The sequence below is a fragment of the Saimiri boliviensis genome, chromosome 7, assembly GCF_048565385.1.
Source record: "Saimiri boliviensis isolate mSaiBol1 chromosome 7, mSaiBol1.pri, whole genome shotgun sequence".
Classification (NCBI taxonomy): domain Eukaryota; kingdom Metazoa; phylum Chordata; class Mammalia; order Primates; family Cebidae; genus Saimiri; species Saimiri boliviensis.
In genome coordinates, this window is record NC_133455.1 from 11,900,518 (window position 1) to 11,921,869 (window position 21,352).

General features: G+C 52.2%; 1 protein-coding gene across 1 annotated transcript in view; it reads right to left on the bottom strand.

Annotated features, from left to right (window-relative positions):
- HNF1A (HNF1 homeobox A) overlaps nt 1–21,352 on the bottom strand; it is a 25,499-nt gene continuing 4,147 nt past the window's right edge. Inside the window, exons 2-10 of the mRNA XM_003932173.4 lie at nt 15,336–15,535; nt 11,283–11,469; nt 10,261–10,502; nt 7,174–7,325; nt 6,837–7,038; nt 5,813–6,004; nt 3,147–3,268; nt 2,913–3,057; nt 1–1,460 (exon numbers count right to left, since the gene is read on the bottom strand). Coding sequence (XP_003932222.1) covers nt 1,333–1,460; nt 2,913–3,057; nt 3,147–3,268; nt 5,813–6,004; nt 6,837–7,038; nt 7,174–7,325; nt 10,261–10,502; nt 11,283–11,469; nt 15,336–15,535 — 1,570 coding nt within the window. The 3' untranslated portion in view covers nt 1–1,332. The remainder of the gene's footprint in view (nt 1,461–2,912; nt 3,058–3,146; nt 3,269–5,812; nt 6,005–6,836; nt 7,039–7,173; nt 7,326–10,260; nt 10,503–11,282; nt 11,470–15,335; nt 15,536–21,352) is intronic.

Here is a 21,352-nt window from a genome sequence, read left to right on the forward strand (position 1 = left end):
GCGCCCGTCTCTTTTTCATAGGCCCCTGGCCTGCCTCCACCTCCCTCTCCCTGCCCAAACTCCCCCTGAATGATTTGTGGACAAGCAAGACATTTCCACCACATTTCTCCTTGACTTTACTAAAAGTTAAATAAACGTGCCGCTCGCCCCAGCTGGCTACAAGCTGCCGGGGTGCCGGGTCGCCCAGACCTTCTCCTGAATCCCAGGGTGGCGGTGGCACTCCGAGGACCAGGTTCTCAGCAGCAGGTGCAGAGACACGGGGCCATGCTTGCCCGGGCTTCACAGGCTCCCGTGTCCCTCCTGGTGGTGCTCAGGACCTCGGACTCCTCTGGTGGCTGCGAAGTGCCCTCAGCCAGCCAGGGCCCCGGGCTCCTGAGCTTAGTCCTGTCCACACAGGCAGCTCCTCTGCCCTGGGGTCGCCTCTTTCTTCTCTTGGGCACCTCAGCCTGGCCAGCTGCTTGGGCCTTGCCGCCTTCTGAGCTCAGCAGCTTCTCCCCAAACAAGGGCAAGGTCTGCCCCACAGGACCTGGACTTGGCAGGGGTCACGAGGCTCCCACAGGAGTAAGGACGACTTCCCAGCTCTGAAGCGGCCTTCCCCGTAGAGGAAGGAGGCCAGGCTGGCCTCGGGGGTGTGATGCTCTTGGGAACTGATATCCAGGAAAGCTGGAGGTCCTGGGGCCCGGGATAGGGAATCACGGGGGACCAGGGAAGCTGGGAGACCCTGCCTACTTTCCCTGTTAGCTTCAGCCCCTGGGCGTGGGCATTGGAGCCCCAGGCCCTGGCACAGAGTAGCCACCCAGGAAATGCCTATGTGAGTAGATGACGGGGTCAGTACAAAGGGCATGTGCGTCCCTAGCTGGAAGGAGTGGGGGCGGGATGGAGTGGCCCTGTGGGTGCATAGGCCACAGAACAAGGCCACGCTGACCCAGGGCCACTCAGCTCAGCACGTCACAGCTACACAGGCCTGTGTCCTGAGAAGTGTGGCTGCCAGAGTCGTGTAGGGGTCCCAGGGCTCTCCACAGGCCCAGGCTGGGGGTGCCCAGGTCACAGGCTGCCCGCTTCGTATCCCAAGCAGCAGGGACAGTCCTTCCATCTGCCAGGAACAGGCTCTGCTCGCGCTCTCCATGGCCCCCTTGTGTGCAACCCGAGCAGCCCCGTGCAGGTTGGGGCGCCTCAGAGAGCCCTCCCTTTCTGATGCATCACAGCAAAGCGGGGAGCGAGGCGCAGCTTTCCAGGAAGGGCAGCAGGAGCCCGGCAAGCTCAGGTCCTGCAGGCAGGGCTGGCTGCTGCCCCCAGGCAGGCAGTACAGGCTCCAGGGCCCGGGTGCCGTGGTTACTGGGAGGAAGAGGCCATCTGCGTGGAGATGAAGGTCTCGATGACGCTGTGGTTGGACGGGAGCAGGTGGCTGTGGCCGTTGCTGGAGTCTGAGCTCTGGTACAGCACCAGGCTGCTCGAGGACACTGTGGAGGTAAACGAGGCTGCTGGCCGCACACAGGCACCCGGACCCACCCCACCTGCCCCAGGGATACTCGGGCCGGGGAGGCAGGGCCACGCCTGGATCACAGCAGATAACAGGAACCCCAAAGTCAAACCTCTACCCTCAGTTCTTAACAAGGGGAGCCTGCCAGCCAGCCTCAGGGGGCCTCCCTGGGAGTGGCCTCAGTACATCTTAGTGGGAACGCTGGAGAAGTCCCGGTGAGATGCCGGGGCAGGCAGCTGTAAACATGCTGGCTTGCTGAGGCTGAGTCGAACGCTAATCTAAGTGCTGTTGTGAATGCAGGTGCTTTGTAGATGTGGTTAACGCCATGATCAGTTGGCTTTGCGTAAAGGAGTTTACCCTGAAAATATGGGTGGGCCTCCTCCGTCAGTGGAAGGCCAAAAGAGCAAAAACAGGTTTCCAGAGAAGAAAGAATTCTGCCTCAAGGCTGCAGAACTCTCTCTCGAGGGAGTTCCCAGCAACAGATTTCAGGCTAGGCAGTCCCCACAGTCTCGAGCCAAGTCCTTCAAGGCAATCTATTGGTTCTGTGTTTCTGGAGAACCCTGACTGATGGAAATGGTTAAGAGAATGGGCTTTGAGGTTGGACCTGGGTTCGAGTCCTGGCCCTGCTGCCTGGTAGCTGTGGGAGACGAGGCAAGTCCCCCCCTCCTTAAGTGTCTATGTTCTCATCTGTAAAATGGGGGTGATCGTGCACATGCCTCCCGAGGTGAAGCAAGGAGCCAGGACACAGAATGCCTTCAGAGGCTGTCATGACGGCTGCCAGGGCTGGGGCCAGGAACCTTAGAGAAAGGGGCAACGTGCATAAAGGCAGGTGCAGAGCCAGCCACCTGACTCCAAATGCCCACTCCTGACAATGACGTGACCCTCTGCCAGGGGTCACTGGAGCCGATGTGAGTGGATGCAGTGGGGCCTGGTGAGCTGTTACGTGGGAATATGAATTTTTCCAGTTTTCCAAAAGATGCTGGAAATCCGGATTTCTATGAGAAAATTCCTGATTTTGAAACGTTGGCAACACATTTCAAAGAATGTTCAACCCTGAGCCAAGCCAGACCAAACGTGTGAAGGAGTCGCTTCTGGCTCACAGACCTGGTCCTTATCACCCGCCGCTGCCTCTAACAATCACTTCATCTTTTGCCTCCACCTAGTACCTGAGATGTTCCTGTAAGGCGGGCCCATCTTCCTGGGGTCGTCGTGCCTTTTGGGCTTCATGGGAGCACAGGCCGTGTCTGGGAGGGGGGACCCCACCCCACCCCCGTGCCTGCCGGGGCTTACTCACGGCAGCCCTAGGCCTGCTGCATGCACTGCCCCACAGCCACGGGGTTGGGGGGACGGCAACGGGGACTACAACGAAAGGGGCGGGACCAACACGGAAGGGGCGGAGCCAGTAAGGGATGGGGCGGGGCCAGGGCCTCACTCGTGGGGCTGGCGCTGAGCCGGTGGGCGGGCTGCAGGTGCTGAATGCCAGCTGGGTCCTGGCTGGGGACGTGGAGGGTGGTGGCCTGAGAGGCTGGCGTGTGAAGCCCGGACTCACTGGAGGCCTCGGTGTCTGAGGTGAAGACCTGGGGAGCAGAGCAGACTCCTGAGCCCCGGGGGTGTGGCGGTCAGGGCTCTGGCTCAGGCGAGGGAGAGCGGCATGCCTAGGCCTTACCTGCTTGGTGGGCGTGAGGCTGGCCAGGGCGCTCAGGTTGGTGGTGTCGGTGATGAGCATGGTCTGCGGGAGCAGGCCCGTGTGCGTGTACTGGGCCACCTCGGGCTTGTGGCTGTAGAGGGCTGGCCGCAGGGGAGAGAGGGGCAAGACATGGCAGACGTGCCTGACAGCCCCGACAGCCCCCGACCCAGGCCTCAAGACTGGGGAAAGAGGGGCGTGGGGCCTTGCTGAACGGCCAGACTGGAAAGCGGTTGGAGATCCAGGGCTGATTCTCAAAACTGGGGGCTCCAGAGAGAGGGACAGACCCTCTCCCCATTACAGGGGTCTGCTCAGCTGGGACTGATGCGGGGAAGCCTGGAGGAGGCCAGGAACCAACTCCAGCTCCTCTTGTCACCTGGAGACAGCACGTATGAAAGGGAACGGGAGGTGCGGGTGCAGGTGCTACTGTACTAAATGCAGGCACTATGTACTAAGCACAGGTGTTACTACACTAAACACAGGTGCTATGTACTAAGCGCAGGTGTTACTATACTAAACACAGGTGCTATGTACTAAGCGCAGGTGCTACTATACTAAACACAGGTGCTATGTGCTAGGTGCAAGTGCTACTATACTAAACACAGGTGCTATGTACTAGGCGCGGGTGTTACTATACTAGTCACAGGTGCTATGTACTAAGCGCAGGTGCTACTATACTAGATACAGGTGCTATGTACTAAGCGCAGGTGCTACTACACTAGACACAGGTGCTATATACTAAGCGCAGGTGCTACCATACCAAACACAGGTGCTATGTACTAAGCGCAGGTGTTACCATACTAAACACAGGTGCTATACTAAGCGCAGGTGCTACTATACTAAACACAGGTGCTATGTACTAAGCGCAGGTGCTACTATACTAAATACGGGTGCTATGTACTAGGCGCAGGTGTTACCATACTAAACACAGGTGCTATGTACTAAGCGCAGGTGCTACTATACTAAACACAGGTGCTGTGTACTAATTGCAGGTGCTACTATACTAAACACAGGTGCTATGTACTAAGCGCAGGTGCTACTATACTAAACACAGGTGCTGTGTACTAATTGCAGGTGCTACTATACTAAACACAGGTGCTGTGTACTAAGCACAGGTGCTACTATACTAAATACAGGTGCTATGTACTAAGCGCAGGTGCTACTACACTAAACACAGGTGCTATGTACTAGGCGCAGGTGCTACTGTACTAAACACAAGTGCTATATACTAAGTGCCGATGCTGGTGTAGTTTAGAAGAAAGGCAGGTGGCCCCTGTCAAAGAACAAGGCAGAGGACAGCAGTACCTCCATCTCCAGGCCACCTCTCCAAATATAACCCCATGTCTTGCCTACAGCACCCCCACCCACCCCACAGGAGACACATAGACCCCACAAGAGGCACACAGACACTAGCAAAACACACATAAACCACATATTCTCACAGTGACTCAGATAAAAACATAACGCACTTAAATATACTCTCAACCATGAACACACAAAGAAATATACAGGTCCAAAACCTCTTAACCCAGTCCCAAATTCCAAAAAGGTTTTGAAACCAAAAGATGTCCTTAAGATTGGCACTAGAGCTCATTTGGTGGCAACCCCAACCTGAACTTGACCTGAGGTTATGTGTGTGTTGAACCTGCTCTGTGGAAAGCCTGCCTTTGGCTGCAGAAAAAGCGGTGCCCTGATCATGGGGTCTGTCCCGAACCCTGCTGGGAGTGTTACTTGATAGCTGGCATATCCACCAAATTCCATTTTTTTTTTTTTTTTTTTTTTTTAAGATGGAGTCTCGCCCTGTACTCCCAGGCTGGAGTAGAGACAGGGTTTCACCATCTTGGTTGGCCAGGCTGGTCTTGAACTCCTTACCTCAGGTGATCCACCCTCCTCGGATGGGATTATAGGTGTGAGCCTTCGTGAGCCTTCTTTTTTTTTTTTTGACAGAGTCTTGCTGATCCGCCCTCCAAAGTGTTGGGATTACAGGCATGAGCCTTCGAGAGCCTTTTTTTTTTTTTTTTTTTTTTTGGAGCGGGGAGACAGAGTCTTGCTCTGTCGCCTAGGCTGGAGTGCAGTGGGGCAATTTTGGCTTACTGCAACCTCCGCCTCCCGGGTTCAGGCGATTCTCCTGCCTCAGCCTCCCGAGTAGCTGGGACTACAGGCGCATGCCTCCACACCTGATTAATTTTTGTGCTTTTAGTAGAGATGGGGTTTCACCATGTTGGCCAGGCTGGTCTCAAACTCCTGATCTCAAGTGATCCACCAGCTTTGGCCTCTCAAGGTGCTGGGATTACAGGCATGAGTTACCACACCTGGCCCCACATTACCTTTCTAAAATCCGAATAGTAGATTCTGAAATTGATACGGCCCTAACAGTTTCGGAGAAACACAGGCATGCACCCTCAAACACATGCTTACCTGATAAACACCCAGACACGCACTAGGGATCTGCCCGCACAGACATGTACACACACAGATACACGCATGAACACAGGAACACACTGGCCTGCAGGCACCCTTAATCACAGAAACACACTTGTCCCAGAGACACTCAGACCACAACCCCTGCCAGGCACCCCCTTCCCCTGCATCCATTGACAGCCAACATCTGTCATCATTTCCCCCTGCATGAGGTTCAGGGGGCTCACCGTGGGGGTTCTGCAGCTGGGCCATGGTGGCCATGAAGGGGCTCTGGGTCACGTGGCTCTGCACAGGTGGCATGAGCGGTTGCTGGTAGGAGGCGTGCAGTGGCTGGGAGAACTGGACAGGCTGCAGGGTGGTCAGACTGCTGCCCATGCTGTTGATGACTGGCACACTTTGTGCCTGAGTGGAGGCCAGGCCTGGAGTGGAAGCAGTAGGAATCAGCTGGGTCCCCCAATTATATCCCACCCATCCCCAGGCCTCCTAGGGGCACCACCTCTCCCTCCCAGAACCCATGGGTTGGAGGAGGGGGCAGGGTGGTCAGGAAACAGCCCTCCACTGGGACCTGCCACTAATTTAAGTAGCCCTGGCAAGTCATTCCCCCTGTCTGAGCCTTTAGCTCCTTATCTAGGCTAGTGTGAGAGGCAGGCAGTGATTTGTTCAAAAATCATCAAACTGGGGTTCCCTGGAGCCCTGGGGTTCCACAGGAGTGCCAAGGCCCTGGGGTTAGCTCTCTGCTCCCCTCTCTCAGCAGCGCCCTATCTAGCTTATGTTCTGGGCTTCTGCATAATTGTACCTGCAAATAAAGGCTTTCTGGGCTTCATTTTTCTTCATAAAACAGAAAACTTAGAAAACAAATCCTCTAGCCTGCAGAGGATTTGTGATAAAAGAGGGAAAAATAATGCTAAAAGATATTTTTAAAAAGAAAACAAAAAACCGGTCCCCTTACCCTGCTGTAGTTTGCATAGACCCTTCACCTTCTGAGGAACTACAGAATTGATGTATCAGGCCTTCTGCCTCCCTCCCCACTTGAGTTGCTGAGATTTTGGTCTGTTTGGTTCAATCAGGTATCACTGATGTAGCACAGTGCCCAGTCCAGAGTAGGCACTGGATAAATACATGTTGAATGAATGAATGAATGAATGAATGAATGAGTGAGTGAGTGAGTCCCACTGGCTCTTCCAGCTCCTGGATCCTGCGGTTGCCCCATAAGCCTGCCACCCAGGTGCCCATCCGTCCCCACCAGCTTACCAATGACCAGGGTGGAGGCACCTGTGTTGGTGAACGTGGGACCCAGGGAGGCAGGCTCACCAGGCCCAATGGTCATGACCCCAGGAAGAGAGGCCATGATGAGGTTCTGGGGCTGCTGGTTGAGGCCTGGGGATGTCTGCTCCAAGCTGTGCAGTGCTGTCAGGGTGCTGACAGGGGGGAGTGGGCCCCCAGTTGCCGAGACCTACGAGGAGAAGCTGACCTGAGTTGGGGGCTGGGGCGGTGTCCCATCCCCACAGGGCCTCCCTTGGGACTTCTCGGGAATCACCCTGCCAAGGAAAGATGAGGTTGGATTTTTCCTACAGGCAGGGACACTCACCAACTTGGCTTCCGTGCTCAGGAGGCTGTGGCTGGGCTCCAGGCCTGTGGGGGACACTTGGTGCAGGGGTGTAGACACTGTCACTAAGGGACCGCCACTACTTGAGGGCACTTCTGCAGTCTCACTGGTTGCAGGCTGTCCATAGCGCACACCTGGAGGGGAAGCGGTGTCCAGCCTCCGCACCCACTTCCCGGCCCTCCCCTGCCCCCAGCCCACCTCACTTCTAACGGCATCATCGGTGTGCTTAGGCCAGCTGCCTGTCTGTCTATGCAGCCAGCAAACTCTGCCTGTGCTTCTCCCTTGTGCCAAGCCCTGGGTCAGCTGCTCCCAGTTCCTTGAAGGCTGGGACTGCATTTATTAGCTCCATTCCGCCCACTGCCTAGTGCTAGGCCTCTACATGCGGGAGGTGCTCCGTAAAAGACAGCTGAACTGAATTTAACTGAATTTAGTTGAGTTGAAATGAATTGAATTGATATGATCTGAAATGAATGAATTGAAGTAACCCAAATCAAGTTAGGCTGAACTGAGTGGAATCATAAGTAGAGTGGTTGGTGTGGAGTACAATAGATGGAGTTGAGTGGAATGAGTGGAATCAAGTGGAATGGGTCCACTGGAGTGGTAAAGGGTAGAGAGGATGGATGGGGAGGAATAGAGTGAGGTGAATGGTGTGGGGTAGAGTGGATAGAATGGTGAGGAATAGCGTGGAGTGGAGTGGAATGAATGGAGTGGCTAGAGTGGAGGGGAAGGAGTAGAGTGGAATGGAGGAGTTTGTGAATAGAGTGGAGGGGATAGAGTAGAGTGGAGTGGATGGAGTTTGTGAATAGAGTGGAGTGGATGGCGTAGAGTGGAGTGGGTGGAGTTTGTGAATAAAGGGGATGGAGTAGAGTGGAATGGATGGAGTTTGTGAGTAGAGTGGACTGGATGGAGTAGAGTGGAGTGGGTGGAGTTTGTGAAAAGAGTGGACGGGATGGAGTAGAGTGGAGTGGGTGGAGTTTGTGAATAGAGTGGAGGGGATGGAGTAGAGTGGAACGAATGGAGTTTGTGAGTAGAGTGGAGTGGATGGAGTAGAGTGGAATGGAGGAGTATGTGACTAGAGTGGAGGGGATGGAGTAGAGTGGCGTGGGTGGAGTTTGTGAATAGAGTGGAGGGGGTGGAGTAGAGTGGAGTGGGTGGAGTTTGTGAATAGAGTGGAGGGGATGGAGTAGAGTGGAATGGATGAAGTTTGTGAGTGGAGTGGAGTGGATGGAGTAGAGTGGAATGGAGGAGTATGTGAATAGAGTGGAGGGGATGGAGTAGAGTGGCGTGGGTGGAGTTTGTGAATAGAGTGGAATGGATGGTGTAGAGTGGAATGGATGAAACGTGGAGTCATGTGGAGTGGATGGAGATGAGCGGTTGGACAGATAGAATGAAGTGGTATGGAGTAGAGAGGAGTGGAGAAAGAGTGGGTGGAGTGGATGTAGTGGAATCTAATGGAGTTGGATGGAGTGTAGTGGATGGAGTGGGTGGAGAGCAGTGGATGGAATGGGTGGAGTGGAGTGGATGGAGTGGGTGGAGTGCAGTGGATGGAATGGGTGGAGTGGATGGAGTGGGTGGAGTGCAGTAGATGGAATGGGTGGAGTGGAGTGGATGGAGTGGGTGGAGTGCAGTGGATGGAATCGGTGGAGTGGAGTGGATGGAGTGGGTGGAGTGCAGTGGATGGAATGGGTGGAGTGCAGTGGATGGAATCGGTGGAGTGCAGTGGATGGAATTGGTGGAGTGCAGTGGATGGAGTGGGTGGTGTGCAGTGGATGGAGTGGGTGGAGTGCAGTGGATGGAATGGATGGAGTGCAGTGGATGGAGTGGTTGGAGTGCAGTGGATGGAATGGGTGGAGTGGAGTGGATGGAGTGGGTGGAGTGGAGTGGATGGAGTGGGTGGAGTGGAGTGGAGTGGATGGAATGGGTGGAGTGCAGTGGATGGAGTGGGTGGAGTGCTGTGGATGGAGTGGGTGGAGTGTAGTGGATGGAATGGGTGGAGTGGAGTGGATGGAGTGGGTAGAGTGGAGTGGATCGAGTGGGTGGAGTGCAGTGGATGGAGTGGGTGGAGTGCAGTGGATGGAATGGATGGAGTGCAGTGGATGGAGTGGTTGGAGTGCAGTGGATGGAATGGGTGGAGTGGAGTGGATGGAGTGGGTGGAGTGGAGTGGATGGAGTGGGTGGAGTGGAGTGGAGTGGATGGAATGGGTGGAGTGCAGTGGATGGAGTGGGTGGAGTGCTGTGGATGGAGTGGGTGGAGTGTAGTGGATGGAATGGGTGGAGTGGAGTGGATGGAGTGGGTAGAGTGGAGTGGATCGAGTGGGTGGAGTGCAGTGGATGGAGTGGGTGGAGTGCAGTGGATGGAATGGGTGGAGTGCAGTGGATGGAGTGGGTGGAGTGGAGTGGATGGAGTGGAGTGGATGGAATGGGTGGAGTGCAGTGGATGGAGTGGGTGGAGTGCTGTGGATGGAGTGGGTGGAGTGCAGTGGATGGAGTGGGTGGAGTGGAGTGGATGGAGTGGGTGGAGTGGAGTGGATGGAATGGGTGGAGTGGAGTGGATGGAATGGGTGGAGTGCAGTGGATGGAATGGGTGGAGTGGAGTGGATGGAATGGGTGGAGTGCAGTGGATGGAGTGGAGTTGAATGGAGTGAATGGAATGGGGTTAATTGTAGTGGATGGAATGAAGTTGGATGGAATGGATGGAGTGGAGTAGATAGAGTTGATGGAATGAAGTCGGATGGAGTATGTGAATAGAGTGGTGGGGAATGGTATAGATGGAATGGAGTGGAAGGGAATGGGGTGAATGGAGTGGCATGAATGGAGTGGGGTTAATTGTAGTGGGTGGAGTGGGGTGGGATGGAGGGAAGAGAGTGGAAAGGAGTGGAGTGAATGGAATGGAGATAGAGCAGAAGGGATGAAGGGACAGAGTGAACTAGAGTGATAAGGAGTGGCAGGAATGGAATGGAATGGAACCCAACAGAAGTGCTAAGAGGTTTAGGTGAGTGCCGTCACTGGGACAATCCTCCCCAACCCTCCCACCTACCCACATGTCCCCTGTTCCCACATAGCACTCACCGTGGACCTTACTGGGGGAGAGGGCGGGTGGGGGCAGGCCAGGGGAGCTATGAGCAGGCAGCGCAGGTCCGGGGCCTGGCCCTGGTGGGGGCCCGCTATATGTGTCCATGGCCAGCTTGTGCCGGAAGGCTTCTTCTTTGCGCCGGTTGGCAAACCAGTTGTAGACACGCACTTCCGTGACGAGGTTGGAGCCCAGCCCCTGTGCCTGTGATGGGGACACCCCCCTCTGGATGCATTCCGCCCTGCAGAAATAGCCACCCATGAGCCTCCAGGCCAGGCTCAGAGGAACCCTCTCCTGGGCATGAGGGCAAAGGTTCTGAGAAGCTGAGCTCTGCCTGCGGATTTGAGGATGGTACATCTGGGCTCCAGTGCGAGTTCTGCTCTGTGACCTTGGGCAAGTGACAGCCTCTCTGACCTGTTTCTCCATTCATAAAGTCAGCAAAACAGCCATAGGATTGGCCAGGCATGGCGGCTCATGCCTGTAATCTCAGCACTTTGGGAGGCCGAGGCGAGTGGATCACCTGAGGTCAGAAGTTTGAGACCAGCCTGGCCAACATGGCGAAATCCTGTCTCTACTAAAAATACGAAAATTAGCCGGGCATGGTGGTGGGCGCCTGTAATCCCAGCTGCTTGGGAGGCTGAGGAAGGAGAATTGTTTGAACCTGGGAGGTGGAGGTTGCAGTGAGCCAAGTTCGCCCCATTGCACGCCAGCCTGGGAGACAGGAGTGAAACTCCATCTCAGAACAAAAAACAAAACAAAACAAAAACACCAGCCATAGGATTGTAGAGGGAATAAAACTAGGTGAGTGTCCATAGAAAGGGTAGCTTGGTGTATAGGGTGCAAGGGGGTTGCTAGGAATGGGGTTAGCTTCAAGTATTCTCGGTTCTCTGGGCCAGGCTAAGCCAGCTCAGGAGTTCTCAGCGACCGGACAGCCTCTTCCAGGACCTAGAGTCCCCTTCCCCTTCCCTGGCCTTGCCTCGGCCCGGATGAAGCCAGCGCTGCTTCCCACCCGCCGCCCTACCTATTGCACTCCTCCACCAGCGTCTCTCGCTCCTCCTTGCTGGGGTTCTTCTGCCTCTCATAGGCCTGGAACAGGATCTGCTGCGATGCTGGGCCCCACTTGAAACGGTTCCTCCGCCCCTTCTTGGTGGGTAGCTCATCACCTGTGGGCTCTTCAATCAGCCCTCCCTGCCCTGCATGGGTGAACTCTGCAGGCACAGAAAGCCAAGAATGGGGTACTGGCCACTCACATGCCCATTCAGTTCCCCTGACCATGCCCTTGATTCTTTCTCGTTGCCAGGGTGCTGAACCAGAGGAGCTGACAGCTAGAACTTGGAAATCATCTAATCCAGTGATGACAGACACACAGCGCATACGCCACCACTTTCTTAACCTGTGTCCAAGGCAGACATCACTAATCAATCCCTGAATGCTTTCCTACCAACCCAAGATATAATCTCACAATCTGTCTCAATACAAGGCTGCAGGTAAGCTTTAGCATTTGTTCTGATTTGGCACGTGTACTATCCCCATTTTACAGATGAGGAAGCTGATGCTCAGAGTGCTGGGAGGAGGAGACTGCAGTGAGGTGAGACTGTGCCACTGCACTTCAGCCTGGGCAACAGAGCAAGACTGTCTCAAAAAAAAAAAAAGGCCAGGCGCGGTGGCTCAAGCCTGTAATCCCAGCACTTAGGGAGGCTGAGGCGGGTGGATCACGAGGTCAAGAGATCGAGACCATCCTGGTCAAATGGTGAAACCCCGTCTCTATCAAAAATACAAAAAATTAGCTGGGCATGGTGGCGCGTGCCTGTAATCCCAGCTACTCAGGAGCTGAGGCAGGAGAATTGCCTGAAACCGGGAGGCAGAGGCTGTGGTGAGCCGTGATCGCGCCATTGCACTCCAGCCTGGGTAACAAGAGCAAAACTCCGTCTCAAAAAAAAAAAAAATAGTTTCTATTATAACAGGCACAGTGGTGTGTGCCTGCCATCCCAGCTACTCAAGAGGCTGAGGCAGGAGTATCACTTGAGCCCAGAAGTTCAAAACCAGCCTGGGCAACATGGCAAGACCTCATCTCAAAAAACAAAGTTTACGTTATGAAGTATAAAAAGAGTCATTCAACTGAAAATAGCTGAAAAGAGGAGCTCTTTTCCTTCTGGGGTTGCTAAGCTGGTAGGATGGCAGCCCAGGGCTTCCAGAACCCATCTTTGCCTATATGAGGAGAGACTGTCTGAGAATGAAACCAACATAAAAGAAAACATAGTCAAGAAATGCTGTGGGAACGTCATTTGAGCCCCTTGATCTAGCCATGCCTGAAGTAGCCCTGGACTCCTCACATGCATGAGTCAATACGTTCCCTTTTCTGTTTAAATCAGTTTGGTTGGGGTTCTATCCCTTGTTAAAGAGTTCTAATACTTCAGTCATAAATTGACTCTGCATCTCAAATTCTCTAATTTCTCCTGAAAAGTGAAAAATCCCCCAGGAGAAGCTACTTGGGCCACAGTTTGCATCTGTGTTCTCGGCTCTAGGCTGAAGTCCTTGATAACGTTTGTTTTTAATACATTTTATTGAATACTGTAAAATTTCTTCTAGTGATGGTTTTAGGAGAAGACTCTCTTTTCCTCAGAAACTAAATCTAGATTTACTTTATTGTTTCTTCTCATACAAATTAAAATAGTATTAAAATGTACTGTTTATCCAAGTGTGTATTACAGCCCAGTAGAGAGTGAACACCCCCTCATAACTGGGATAAGAGGTAGCTGTAACATAAGGATTAGAGCTGTCTATTACATACATTATTTTGTGTTTATTTGTTTATTTTTGAGACGGAGTCTCCCTCTGTCACCCAGGCTGGAATGCAGTGGCATGATCCTGGCTCATTGCAACCTCTGCTTCCCAGGTTCAAGCGATTCTCATGTCTCAGCCTCCTGAGTAGCTGAGATTACAGGTGTGCACCACCACACCGAGCTAATTTTTGTATTTTTAGTTAAGATAGGGTTTCATCATGTTTGCCAGGCTGATCTCGAACTCCTGTCCTCAAGTGATCTGCCCGCCTTGGCCTCCCAAAGTGCTGAGACTACAGGCATGATCCATCGCACCCGGCCTGCATACATTTTTTTTTTCAACAGTGATTTTTACTGTTGGTGGACATGTAAATTGTTATTCTTTGGAAGGAACTATGCCAGCATGTACCAAAGATTTGAAAGCGTCACTCTGTGTTCCAGCATCCCACTTCTAGCAATGTACCCTCCAGACACAGTCACATGCGAACATGCACTTACATAAATAAGGATATTTTTTGCTGCAGTTGGTTGTAGTCACAGATTGCAAAAACCCTAAAAGTCCTTCGGGAGGTGGCCAGTTAAATAACAGCCAGCAGCCCTTATAAAGAATGAGATCGATCAGTCTCTCAGTGCCAATATGAAAAGACGTACAAGATTCATTTCCAAGAGACAAAGCAGAAGGGGCAGATAGTGTGTCTGGTATGTTCCCATTAATCAGAAAAAGAGCAAGAAAATAACACAGCGATTGCTACTGTAGGCAGAAAATACCTCTGGAAGGATATACAACAGTCTGGGAATTCCAGCGACTGCTTTAGGGGAAAGACATCAGTTTTTTCCTTGTAAATTCTGTTTATCTTAGTTTTTGTAACCAAGTGTGTATTGCCTTTCTTTCTCTCATTCTTTCTTTCTTTCCTTGACTTTGCCTCCCTCCCTCCTGCCCTCCCTCCCTCCCTCCCTTCTCTCCTTTCTTCCTTCTTTCCTTCCTTCCTTCCTATCTTCCCTTTCTTCCCTTTCTTTCTTTTTTAGAGGAGGAACCTTGCCATGTTGCCCAGGTTGGACTCGAACCCATGGGCTCAAGCAGTCCTCCCACCTCAGCCTCCCAAGTAGCTGAGATGGTAGCTCAGCACTCTGCCTGGCTATTTCCTTTTGTAAAAAACCTGGATAATTAATAAAAGAAATGTCAAAAAAAAAAAATTACACATAGATGGAGGTTGAAAGGTGACGGTGCGCTTGGGATTTGGTGGGGTGTGAGGCCTGGAGAAGAAAACTCACCATCCCCTAAGTATTGGGCTCCCAGCTCTTCCTGAGTTTGCAGTGGAGGATTTCCTGAGCATAGACCTCGCCTCTGAGCCTTTACTGATGCTGTTCCTTCTGCCTGAAACACCCTTCCCTGCATCTCCATGGGTCAAAATTCAACTCCCTTTTTCAGACCTAGTCTAAAGGTCATATGTACAACATAAGCCTTCGTGATACCTCTGCTCCCCGAGGAAGAACAGATTACTCCCCCGTTGACAGTCAGCTCAGCACCCTGAAATGCTTTGTGCAATACTCTGCACTGGATCAGGCACCCAAAAAAAATGCTTGATAAATAGTAGCCATTCTTGTTGCTGCTGCTGCTGCTGTCCCATTCTAATACATGTCTCACTGGATCATCATGATCTTTTCTCCCCCTTTCCCACTTCACTAACCATGGGCTCTTAGACGGCAGGGACCCAGGCCAGGTGTGGTGGCTCACGCCTGTAATCCCAGCACTTCAGGAGGCGAAGACCAGTGGATCACCTGATGTCAGGAGCTCGAGACCAGCCTGGCCAACATGGTGAAACCCTGTCTCTAAAAATATAAAAAATTAGCCAGCCATGGTGGCACACGCCTGAAATCCCAGCTACTCTGGAGGCTGAGGCAGGAGAATCTCTTGAACCCAGAAGATGGAGGTTGCAGTGAGCTGAGGTTGCACCATTGCACTCCAGCCTGGGCAATAAAAGCAAAACGCCATCTCAAAAAAAAAAAAAAAAAAAAAAAAAAAAAAAAAGAAAGAAAGAAAAGAAAAGAAAAAAGAAAGAAAGAAAAGAAAGCAGGGACCCAGTTCATCCATCTTTGGATGTTCAGGACCAAGCCCACTCCTGTCCACAGAGTGCCTGGTGCAGAATAGGTGATAAACACAGGTCAAATCCACTGCCTTCCTTTCCATCTGCCTGTCTGTATAATGGCGATGTTGAAGCTTCCAGCCCCCACCTATGAGTTAGGGGAGAGCCCTGGGCCCTGCCCGGGAAGACGCGGGTGGGGTCATTACTTACGCTGTGCCACCTCTCGCTGCTTGCGGACGTACCAGGTGTACAGGGCGGCCCGCTTCTGCGTCTTCATGGGAGTGCCCTTGTTGAGGTGCTGGGACAGGTGGGACTGGTTGAGGCCAGTGGTGTCAACCACCTCCCTCTGTGGGATGTTGTGCTGCTGCAGGTAGGACTTGACCATCTTCGCCACACGCCATGGGTCCTCCCTGGAGGAGGACAAGGACAGGGTCTGCTCAGCAGGGTGTCCCTCACCATAAGTGGGGCTGGGGTCCTGGGTGCTGAATCCTTGTCAGCCCTGATGGGGGGGTGGGGGACTGTGCAAGAAAGCAGATATGGAGCCCAGGAGCCTACACCTCAACTCAGGGGCAGGGAGGTATGGTCATCTATACCAGGACACAGGGACACGGACATATGGTCATGAGGACAGAGACTTGTAGGCGCACACACATGACAAACGTGGACACAGGCCTATGAGCACACAGACCCTGGAACAGATAAAGGTTTAGAAACATGGATACACAGATGCATGGACACAGATGAAGATATGTGGATAGATGGATGGATGGCTGAATGGATGGATGGGTGGATGGATGGATGGGTGAATGGATGGATGGATGGGTGAATGGATGGATGAGAGGATGGATGGATGGGTGAATGGGTGGATGGATGGGTGAATGGATAGATGGATGGGTGAATGGATGGATGGGTGGGTGGATGGATGGGTGAATGGATAGATGGATGGGTGAATGGATGGATGGGTGGGTGGATGGATGGGTGGGTGGATGGATGGGTGGGTGGGTGGATGGATGGATGGGTGGATGGATGGATGGATGGGTGGATGGATGGATGGATGGGTGGGTGGGTGGATGGATGGATGGGTGGACGGATGGATGGGTGGATGGATGGATGGATAGGTGAATGGATGGGTGGGTGGGTGGGTGGGTGAATGGATGGATGGATGGGTGAGTGGATGGATGGGTGGGTGAATGGATGGATGGATGGGTGGGTGGATGGATGGGTGGGTGGATGGATGAGTGGATGGATGGATGGGTGAATGGATGGATGGGTGGGTGGATGGATGGGTGGGTGGGTGGATGGATGGATGGGTGGATGGATGGATGGATGGGTGAATGGATAGATGGGTGGGTGGGTGGATGGACGTATGTATGGATGGATGGGTGAATGGATGGATGGATGGGTGAATGGATGGATGGGTGGGTGGGTGGATGGATGGATGGATGGGTGAATGGATGGATGAATGGATGGATGGATGGATGCATGGATGGGTGGGTGGATGAACTGGTGGATAGATGGGTGGACTTGTGGATGGATGGTAGGATAGGGTGGATGGATGGTAGGATAGGGTGGGTGGATGGTAGGGTAGGGTGGGTGGATGGTAGGGTAGGGTGGATGGATGATGGATGAATTTGCGAAACTGGTAGGTGGGTAGATGGATAATGGATGGATGGATTTGTAGTAGTAGGGTGGATGGATCTGTGGATGGATGGATGGGTGAATGGATGAATGGATGGTTGGATGAATGAATTGGTAGATAGATTGATGGACTAGTGGATGGATAGATGTGGGATGGATTGGTGGATTGGTGGGTGGATGGACGATGGATGGATGGATGGATGGGTGGATGGGTGATGGATGGATGATGGATGATGGATGGATGGATGGATGGATGGATGGGTGGATGGGTGATGGATGGATGGATGAAGGAGACCTGCTAGAAGAAGAAAGGCATTGAATCTGAAAACAAGGAAAGAATTATGGATTCTTCAATCTTATAGCCAGGGCCACTGAGGCTCAGAGAATTTGTATCATTTTGTCTCTTGCCCAGGGTCACAGGACAAGCAGAGTCCCATCCACCTGAAAGGATTCAGTTCTAAGCCAGCCTTTTGGGCAAAAAGTCACAAAGTCAAAATGCTTCCTGAGGCCATGTGTGGTGGTTCACACCTGTAATCCCAGCACTGTGGGAGGCCGAGGAGGGTGGATCATCTGAGGTAAGGCGTTCGAGACCAGCCTGGCCAAAATGGTGAAACTCTATCTCTACTAAAAACACAAAAACTAGCCGGGCATGGTGGCAGGAGCCTGTAATCCTAGCTACTTGGGAGGCTGAGGCAGGAGAATCATTTGAACCTGGGAGGCGGAGGTTGTAGTGAGCCGAGATCAACGCTTTCTGAAAATCTGCCCCCTTTGCTGTGACCAGGCCAGTTTCCCCGCAGCACCAGAGCAAGCGCCTGGTTTCTCAACAGAGTCTCAGATGACAGAGTTGACATTCAGAGGCCTCATTGTACCAAAAATACATTAAAAAATGCATGTGAGCAATGGAATCCCACTCTGTGGGCTGAGATCCTCCCACCAGAGACTCAAAGGACCCAGTGCCACCTGTGACTCATGGCCCTGCTCACTGTGGGTCTCCCTGTGGGAGAACAGAAGGGATCAGACTGCCTGAGCCATAGAGATTTTCTCTCCTCTCCTGCTCTATCTCAATCCACGCCTCTTTCTCTCTCCCTCTGCTGAGCTTGTATTACTAATATGTCACAGGCTGGGCGCAGCGGCTCACGCCTGTAATCCCAGCACTTTGAGAGGCCAAGGTGGGTAGATCTCTTGAGGTTAGGAGTTTGAGACCATCCTGGCCAAACCCCATCTCTACCAAAAAAAAAAAAAAAGAAAGAAAAAAAAAAATTAGCCAGGTTTGGTGGCAGGTGCCTGTAATCCAGCTACTCGGGAGGCTGAGGCAGGAGAATTGCTTGATTTTGGGAGGCGGAGGTTGCAGTGAGCCAAGATCGTCACTGCACTCTAGCCTGGGCAACAGAGTGAGACTCTGTCTCAAAAAAAAAAAAAAAAAAAAAGTCACAGATAAATGCAGCTCAACACAGCGGCACTGAAGCAGGCAGACTGGGATTTCAAGATTTGAACCTGGGTCTACAGGATTCCAAAGCCTGTGCTCTCCCCTGCCTCACTGAGCAATGCGCTTCTAGAATTTGAGCCTTCTAATATTGGCACAGGTGACAGATGGCACAAGTGGAAGGCAATTCTTTGCCACGTTGTTTGCCATAGCAAAAGATTGGGAGTTACGGGGAGCCCAGTGAAAGGATACTGATTAACTAAATGAGGGTGCATCTGTTCAGTGCAGCCGCTGGAAAAGCCCCACTGAGGCAGCTCTGTGTGCCCAGATGGAGTGGAGTTTATCTGGTGTGTCTGCTGTGCTGCTATTTACGAAAAACTTGAAGTGAGGTAAAAGAGGATTTCTACATATTTCTGACCATATAAAACACGGAGGGCATGCAAGGAACGGGGTCTCTGGTTACTTCCAGAGAACAGGGTGCTGGGGAGGGGAGTGAGAAGGACCGTTTTCTCTGTTGTCCTTGTGTACTTTTTAAATTACATAATACATAATATGCTATATATACATACATGATATTTATTTTTATTTTTCTTTTTAGAGGCTACTCGCTCTGTCTCCCAGGCTAGAGCGCAGAGGCGTGATCATAGCTCACTGTAGCCTCAAACTCCTGGGCTCAGTCGATCCTCCCACCCAGACTCCCAAGTACTTGGGACCACAGGCACCTGCCACCATGGCCAGCTAATTTTTGTACTTTTTTTTTTTTTTTTTTGGTAGAGACAGGGTCTTGCTATGTTGGCCAGGCTGGCCTCAAACTCCTAGGCTCAAGCAATCCTCCCACCTTGGCATATATAGTATTTAAAACTGAATTGTAAACCAGGTGTGGTGGCTTATGTTTGTAATCCCAGCTCTTTGAAAGGCCGAGGTAGTAGGATCACTTGAGCCAGTAGTTCAAGACCAGCCTGGACAACCTCGTGAGACTCTGTCTCTATAAAAAACAATAATAACAAATTAGCCATGCATGGTGGTGCACACCTGTAGTCCCAGCTTCTCAGGAGGCTAAGGGGAGGATTGCCTGAGACCAGGAGTTTGAGACCAGCCTGAACAACATAATGGGACTCTGTTTCTCCAAAAAAGTAGAAAAATTAGCCAGGTGTAGTGGTACAAGCCTGTAGTCCCAGCTACTCAGAAGGCTGCGACAAGAGGATCACTTGAGCCTGGGAGGTCGGGGCTGCAGTGAGCTGTGATCACACCATGGCACTCCAGCCTTGGCAACAGGTGAAACCCTGTCTAAAACAAAAACAAAAACAAAAACAAAAACAAAAACAAAAACTGAAGACTCATGTTTCTTGAGAATTTACTGTAAGCTAGGCACTGTGCTGAGGGCTGGCCACTTAAATCTTATAACCCCAGGAAGTAGACCCTACTCTATCCCCATCTCACAGAGGAGAAAACCGAGGCTCAGAAAGGCGCAGTCACTTGTCCAAGGGGATCTAGTTGGGACTCAAGAATATTTCATGTTGCCAGGACCCTCCAGGCTTCTCTGCAGCCTCTCTCTCTCCCTTCTTTCGGAAACTCTAGGATCCTCTCTCCTGCACCTCCCCGCTTCGCTGGGTGTCCGTCAGAGCTTGGAGGGAAGGGCCGTACAAAGTCCAGCCTTGTGCTCCATGGCAAACATGTTTATCTGATCCTAGAGCCGGGCAGCCCGATGCCTCCCCTCCCCCACCTGCAGCCATTACCCTCCCGTGCCTCCTCCCTCCATCCCTTCTCTCTCCTGCAAAGGGAATAGGGTCAGTCTTCCTCTAACCAGAACCTCTCCTGGGCTCAAACCAAAGATTTACTATCTGCCTCTGTCCATCTGTTTCTCTCTCTCTCTCCCCCCACTCCCCAACCAGATCAAATTTAAGCTGAACTTGAAAATAAAACAGAGGCCAGCCACCCTGCACAAATGCACGCGCAATCCTTAGAAACAGAGGACAGGCTTTCGAATGTGAGAATGGAAAGGCAGCTGTGAAAATGAGCTTCTACGAATGTTCTACGTTTAACCAGTTCCCAGTAGCGCTGGGCAACAAATCCACAACAAAAAAGTGAACTTTCAGCGCCAGTTAGGACAGAGAGCCAGGAGGGCTCATCTTTCCCTTTTCTGGGAGAAGCCACCTGAGCCATTTTTTTCTAGAACCTACTGAATCAATGTCTCTCTCTCTCTCCCCCCACTCCCCACCTTCTTTCTATCACTCTCTCTCTCTTCTGTGTGTCTCTTACACACACAGAGTCTCCAAGGGCCTGACTCTTTTTGAGGGCAGTTTCTTCAACTGTCCTGGCTCAGAACTAAGAGGCTAAGACCGGGCACAGTGACTCACGCCTGTAATCCCAGCACTTTGGGAGGCCGAGGCAGGTGGATCATATCAGGTCAGGAGTTGGAGACCAGCCTGGCCAACATGGGGAAACCCCAGCTCTACTAAAAATACAAAAGTTAGCTGGGCATGGTGTCACATGCCCATGGTCCTAGCGAGGCAGGAGGATCACTTGAACCCGGGAGGTGGAGGTTGCAAAGAGCCAAGATTATGCCACTATACTCCAGCTCCAGTGACAGAGTGAGACTCCATCTCAAAAAAAAAAAAAAAAAAAAAAAAGAACTAAGAGGCCAAGTCTCTAGGCATCTACTATGGGTTTGAGAGTCAAACCACTGTGGGTTCCAGTCCCATCACTGCGACCTAGCCACATGCGCTCTTGCATGACCCACCTCTGCCCTGCACCGTGGGGTAAACACACCCCTACCTCACACTGCTACTGGGAAAATTAAATGAGCTTCACATAGGGAGGCTGAACTTAGGGCAGGGCCTGGCACACGGCACGTGCTGAACTCACAGAACAATATTGTCATCATCACTGTCTTAACACAGCCCTGGAGACCCTTGGCCTCACATGGCAGAGTCCAGGAGAGGTGAAGACCCACCCACATCTTCCTCTCTCCTCCTACCCATTCCAGGGTCAATCAGACGTCCAAGGCTTTGAGCCTTTTGCCCTCTGGCCCCTCGGGTTTCAGGACATGCAAGTTTGTGGCGTTCATCTCCACATCTGGAGAGGGAGCTGACTTCTCAGTGTGGGGGCTGTAGAGCTGGCCTCGATTCTTTGCTTAACCTCCATGTACTTCAGTTTCCTCATCTGT